The sequence below is a fragment of the Loa loa genome (assembly GCF_000183805.2).
Source record: "Loa loa unplaced genomic scaffold supercont3.142, whole genome shotgun sequence".
In the NCBI taxonomy this organism is placed as follows: Eukaryota; Metazoa; Nematoda; class Chromadorea; order Rhabditida; family Onchocercidae; genus Loa; species Loa loa.
In genome coordinates this window covers 80436-87641 of record NW_018108322.1, presented here as the reverse complement: position 1 = coordinate 87641, position 7206 = coordinate 80436, and the positions used below count along the sequence as shown (strand labels likewise).

Here is a 7206-nt window from a genome sequence, read left to right as displayed (position 1 = left end):
GTAGAGAGAGAGAGAGAGAGAGAGAGAGAGAGAGAGAGAAAGAAGAGAGGAGAGAGAGAGAGAAAGAGAAGGAGAGGGGTAAAATTATACTGCTCATGCACAACAGCTCTCATTTCTCACATTGATCTTTAGGTATAAGTTCAATTGAAGCCAAGATCGAAAATTAGCCTTTAATAAACCGATTTAAAATACCGAAATACTATAAGAAGTTTGAACAGACTTACATTTATATGAAAGTAATGAGGATTAATTCATGATAAGTGTATCGTTAAGCAACTAATTTCATACTTTAAGTGGCTATTCAGTTAGATTACTATGATGCCGACAAAAGCGATCACATTGGGTCAAGAAGGATTCATTGATCATTTGATAATGACCCAACGATGACATTGGACAGTATAATTAATCTCATCCAACCGAATCCATTCTAAATGACAATTCTTTTTTTTGAAAACATAAAAAACAAAATAAAATTAAAAAAACTTGAAAAACATGGTTATATGTTTATTTCTTCCTGAAAAAAAAAAATTTCCGACAATAATGGTCAAATAACTCACTCCAAACTATCATAACAAAAGAAGCTTAGATTGGTTTTACATTGATTGTTTTGAACCAGATCATTCCGCCTTTCTGGCTACTTCAAACCGGATCATCCCGCCTTTCTGGCTGCATTGAACCGGATCTTTCAGACATTTCTCGATATTTAAAACCTTTCTATGTCTAAATATTATGTGAAACTTTTGACATGTTATTTTTCTGCGTTACAATTGTGACATTATTTCAATTAATTGTTATAATCAAATAATCCTTTTTTCACATTTTTTTTTTTTAATTTCAATGCACTAACACCTTCCATCAATTATATTTATTGCTAATGAGCAATGAAAGGTAAGGAATTTTTTGAACTCTAATGAGGATAATATTTATATAAACGAACATTTTGCATATTTATGTTAATTTTCTGCCGCTTTTCTCTGTTTAACCTAATTTTTGATTTGATTTTTTTTTTTAAACTTATTATAATTTATTTTCATTTGAATCATTTTATGTTACGAATAAAATATTAAATTATATAGTTAGAAATTATCCTTCTGAAGGGAAAACTTTTTTGTCGTATCATTTATCACCATGTTTTATCATTATCATAATATTTAGATGATAAAAATACAAATTATTTCTCATCGGCTAATGTTTCCTTTTAATTACTGCTTTTAAGCAAATTAAATAAGATGAAAAATCAAATATAATTTTGCGGAAAGAAATTTAATGAATTTATTGAATAAATTGAATGCACTTTGCATTTTTTATGAATTAGTTTCAACATATCAGAATTGATTGATAATTTGATTTTTACTCTATAGATGATTTTTAATCTTCACTGAAACTAACTTTGAATTTAATAATCAAGTATATCTGGTATATACATCCCTGATTTATATGCAAGCATGAGAAATCATTGCAGGTATACTTAACTAATTAGAATAGTCACAAAAGTGAGATCAGATTTAAATCATAAATTATTTTTCATCTGTAAATTTTAGTGTAGTAAATGCGCTAAATGTATGATTGGTTAATAATTAATTGTGAAGAAATTTGGTATTATCAATTGATACACTATAAGGAACAAACAATTTAATCAATTTTGGAATTTAATTAACGGGATATTTTTGAAAAGTGCCATAAATTATGCAATTAAAGATTTCAAATTTGATGAATGTACCATTTCATAAATCATTAAATAAACAAATAATATTATAATATTTGGTGAGAATTGAAAAAGTAATTAAATAACATTTGTTTTAACCAAATTTTGCAAAAATTTTTACAAAAATAAGCAAAACGAAACTAAGAAACAGATTGGAATTTCAATTAATTTCCAATTAACAACAACAAGCATCAGTCTACCTCAAATGACGAATCGATATCAAAGCCAGCGTAAGCGCTCCAAATTAGCTTGTTATGAGTGCATGAACAATTCGAACTTTATATATAAATGGTAGCATTAGCAAGTTATGTAGATTGCAAGCAGAATGCATGCATTGCATGAAAATGCTGTTAATTTTATCAATACAACTTTTATTTTCTTATTCAAAAAATGAAACGGATCAATAGGATGAAAAAATGAAGATAGACATCAATCCAACTGGTTAGAGAATAATCTAGCTAATGCTCAAAAGCTTGAGAAATATCACTAATCAAGGTGACAAACAAATTTGATTCACAGAATGTCACACCTGCTATAATGTAAACTAAAATAACTGTCATTGCACTGAAATGCTTGCATAATGCCATTCATAATTCATCTGAAATAATGGTACTGTTAGCAAAACAGTACTAACTGCTATCAATTATCTGATATTTCTAAAATCTTTTGCTGTTACTATTCGATTATTTAGTATTTCCGGAATCTTTTGTAAATTTTATCATTTATCCATCAATTCATTAAGCCATCCAAAAAAAAAAAAAAAAAAAAAAAAAAAAAAAAAACAAACATCACTGATGGCTTCAATTTATATGAATGCGTCATTTTCCTAATCATATATCCTGATAAATTGAATCATTTCGATAATGTTTGGATTAACTGGAAAATTTCAAAGACGTCGTGAATCTGATTTCGAACAAGGTTCATTTCATTCTTTTATGGAAGTATTTGTGAATATTATAAACAGAAGTTTTTTTGTTTTTTTTTTGACATATATTTCAATTTTTTAAACTTTTATCAATACTTTAATCATAAATGTTGTTTTTTGAAATTATTTTTAGTGAAGATAAATAATTATTTAAAAGTGATAACAGATGTATACTAATTAATGATAAGAAATATATGCAAATTAATTAGTTTCTATGCAATTAACAAAATTTATAATAAATTTGATTTCATTTAATGCAAACTGTGTTATCATTGATTTATTAATTAGTACAAAACATCATTTTTATATATTAACATTTACTTACTAAATTACGAGAAAAGAAAAAAGTGTGGAATTTTTAAGTACGTTCAGAATTTTTTTTTCTTTTCAGAATCCAATTTAACAATTAATCCAAAAAATAGCTACCAAAAATCAAAATATGAAAGAGAGAATGGATATAAAAATGAATCAAAATGGTCTTCCAATTGGAGCAATGATACATCGAATGCATCATCAGGACATCCTATAACATTTGAAGTAGCAAGCAGGTAGTAATACCTATTCATTTCTAAATTTTAACCTTATATTTTTAACTTTTCAAACTATCATTAAAATTATAACTGAACAAATTAATAAGACTATGATTTCATCTTTTCCTGTTTAATCGATAAATTATGATTAATTTGAATTTGATAGTTAAAGCTTTGTATTTCATATGAAAATCGATTACTTAAAGTATTTTCATGTTCAACTTAACATCCAATAATACTGATAAAATTACTAATGAAATACAATTTCAAGTAAATTTTTATCACTTTTTAGAAACATTTTCATGTAAATTGATGTTATTTGACGAGAAATCCCGCATCGAATGATGAATCAATTCGAAAAATTAATGTAGTGATTATTGAGGATACATATGATATAAATATTTGGGATGAAAAGAGAGGGAAAAAGATGAATATTGAGATTAGAAGAGATCATTGAATTGATTAGTTTATTCTGAATATAAGAATAAATTTCAATTCTATTTGATACTATAAATTTTGAATGTAAAAATTTTTGTTAATACTTCAACATATCTCATAATAGTATAGTGTGATTTATATATATATAATCGTCCAGTTTTGATATTTGAAATGCTGTATTAATCATATAATATTTCATGCAAAATGGGGTAAGTTTTGTATATTTTAAAATTTTCAAATTTTAGATAATGTTAAGAGAATTTTTCAGTTCGTATGGATTTCCGCTAATTAATTAATTAATTTTTTCAGCAGTAAAAGATGGCTTTTATGTATGCTTATTACTGTATCTGTATTACTTCTTTTACTCATTATTACCATAATAATCGCATATGCTACAAATTGTAAGTGATTTGTTTTGATGTTTTATTATGAATAGATGAATTTATGTATCTGCGTGAATTTACGCTGAATTTCACGTATCTGCGTGAATTTACGCTAATTCTTTTGTATTATTACATTTTTCTACAATAGAAATGAATTTACTAATAGATGTAATTAGCATATAATCATATTTTATTCAATATGATTGATGGCTATGACTTAAATTGTACTTAAATTAAATTGGACATGAAATGATTAGTGAATTAATCTATTTTGAAAATTCACCAAATTAAACATAAAATTGAATGTGATCGTTTGTGAGATATGAAATGATTAATGATCTAAATGTGACATATCAAATATTAAATATTTAAGTTCAATTAAATTAAAACTATTTAAGAATGCTTAAACAAAATAAGGATTTAATGGAAAAAAATTTAATCTTTTCAGTGTTAATTATCAAATTTCCACCATCATCACCAATATCATCTACAACATATCAACCAGAACCAATTACTTTTACTCCATTATCTACCCTTCAACCTTTTCCACCTTTATTTCCCACTCCGTTACCACCATATAAGCCACCTATCATTACAATGTTACCATTTCCAACAGATCGACTTCAAAAACGAGTATTTCTCTGCCAGATGTATTTATTAAATCAAGCTAATGAAGCTTATGCAAATCATAATAGCTTCGAGTATCATCAAACATCTCAAAGGATTCAGAATGCGGTATGCTGAATTCCATTTTGAAAACTAAAAATGGATTTTGACGAAGAATCTGACGATCACATAAGTTTTCTCCATTAGTTTTTTAGTTGCTGCAAAATAAGTCCTGGCAATAACATTCTAATGATAATGCAATTATTAACCGGATAAATGACCTCTTTTCCGGTCATTTGAAAGGAGTAAATTTCGATTAAGCTTTTCACTGATCCGGTTTAATTCATCTTTTACCAATATTTTCGCTAGCTTAAATTATCTCAATTACCACAGAGTATATTTTGGTATCCGTTGAATACTCTAATGGCTAGGTTAGATATTTACCAAAAATTTCATCGATATTAATAATTTCTAATGTAATTAAATAAACAAAAAAATAATGATTAAATCCCAAAATTTTTATACAATTCTATTCCAGATAGATAATCAACTTAAGCCAACACCTTTACGGCCGTACCTGGAAAACGTTCACGTATGGTATTTATACAACAGGTAAAATTAAAATTATTTTATTCTATAAAATAAATTATTCATAACAGTTTATCTATAACAATTAACATTTATCTCATATGTAATTTGCATTTTTTTTTTTTCATTTTCCAGTGGTCCTCATCTTGCCGTAGAATTTTCACTCATAATGCTTATACCATCACATGCAAATATTGGTTTAACATCTGTCAAAAATGTTTTCCTCAGTATATTACCGGGAATTGAAGATCAACTGAATGGTACCTATATCGACAGAAATAGCATTTCGATACAGTATCTTCATATTTAATTTTTGTTTCTTTTTCTTTTCTCTTTTTTTCTACTCGGTATTTCATATTGTAAATCTATTATTTTTGGCAGTATTTAGTAAAAAAAAAACAGCAGAGTTGTGGAAAAAATAAAGGAATCCGGAATTAATCTAAACGGTTATGATATGATCAGAAATATTTTATAAACGGAAGAAAATTAGCTGAAATAAAAGAAATTAAGCAGGAAAGGTTAAATTTAAAAAAAAATGTTAGAAGAAAGAAGTAATTTTAACAATTAAAAGAAATAGAATATTGAGGAAAGCAAATTAATTATGCTTAATATCATAAAAACACTTTTTATCTTTAAAATTTTCAAAATTTATCTGATTTTTTAATCTGATAAGGGTAATTCGATGTTTTCTGCACAAAAAGTATATCAATGAAATGTAAAAAAAAAAAGAAAATTTAATTTAAGAAATTGTGCAATTAAAAATTTCAAGTTCATACATACGTCAATATATGAATAATTATTATTACTATTAATCTCTTTTATCAATTTATAACAGTTCTTTCATCAATGTTTTTTCTCCCTTATCAATGTATAACAACTATTTTATCAATGTCTTTTCATCTTTATCAATGTATGATAGCATTTCAATGTATTTCATGCATATAATTGGAATGGTCAACAAAGCATTAATGTGAGGTTTGCTTGATGTTAAAAAATAAATATCACAATATGATAGGGTAGAGATTATTAGTATTCATTATGTAACAAATGCTATAAGTATCCATTGGAGTGGACAGAAGCCAGATGATAGGTTATTATTAATATCATTATTATTATTATTAGGTATACCAAGGCTTGTGATCTTTCCGAACGATTCTTTCGTTTTCTTTACTTTGCTTCTCTAGTCTGAATGGAATGGATAGAAATAATTTAATGAGAGAATTTATTGAGAAAAATTGAATATCAAATAAATTAAAAATAAAGTCTTTAAAACGTTTAAAGTTTAATTTTTTCTGCAAAAAAAAAACTTTGTATTTATTTCAATATTACAAGAAAAAAAAGTATTTTGTAACAATCTAAGAATGGAATGAATTTTATATTCAATACAATGAAACCTAAAAAGATTTACATCAAATATTATCGCTGTTTATTACATTATGGAAAAAAATTTTTTTTAATCTTTTTTAAATAACAAATTATTAATTAAACCTTTGAAATACGTACATTTTTTAGTAATTGCCTATTATTGAGTAGTTTATTTTCGTGTAACGGTATGGAAGCTTCCAAATCGCGTAATACAATAATTCGATCGCCTTGGCGCAAATGTTCATCTTTCTTCAATTGTTTGAATGTATTACTCAATGAAACGCCGAAATGTGACAGCAATGTGCTACAGCAACAACCACAACATCTTAAGCAATAATATATTTTAAATTGAACAATTTCATTTAATTCTTATGAAAATTTATTGGAATATTTTAGCACAGACATATTAAACGAAACAAATATTTGATCCATTTAATTACTTAATTATGTATATTCGATCTGTCAATGTTGATCAATTCAGTCGGGAATAGTTGAATGCATAGGGGCGAAAGTTTGAGATGAATTTCTGGATAAATCATTCAATCAATATCGTCACAATTACCAAGACTATCTGATTACTGACAAGATGATAATGATAACATATTCTGAACATAGTATCAAATTTGGAAAGTTATTTAAAAAATAAAAAAAACAAAAAAAATGAAA

At 25.9% G+C, this 7206-nt stretch overlaps 1 protein-coding gene across 1 annotated transcript; it reads left to right on the top strand.

The window, feature by feature from the left end:
* The first annotated feature begins 2497 nt into the window (after positions 1 to 2497).
* Positions 2498 to 5552, top strand: LOAG_11156 (hypothetical protein). Its single transcript, XM_003146679.2, has 6 exons — positions 2498 to 2623; positions 3022 to 3178; positions 3908 to 3999; positions 4430 to 4716; positions 5126 to 5199; positions 5311 to 5552. The coding sequence occupies exons 1-6, from the start codon at positions 2569 to 2571 to the stop codon at positions 5483 to 5485; spliced, it is 840 nt and encodes a 279-aa protein (XP_003146727.1). The 5' UTR covers positions 2498 to 2568; the 3' UTR covers positions 5486 to 5552.
* The last annotated feature ends 1654 nt before the right edge of the window (positions 5553 to 7206 follow it).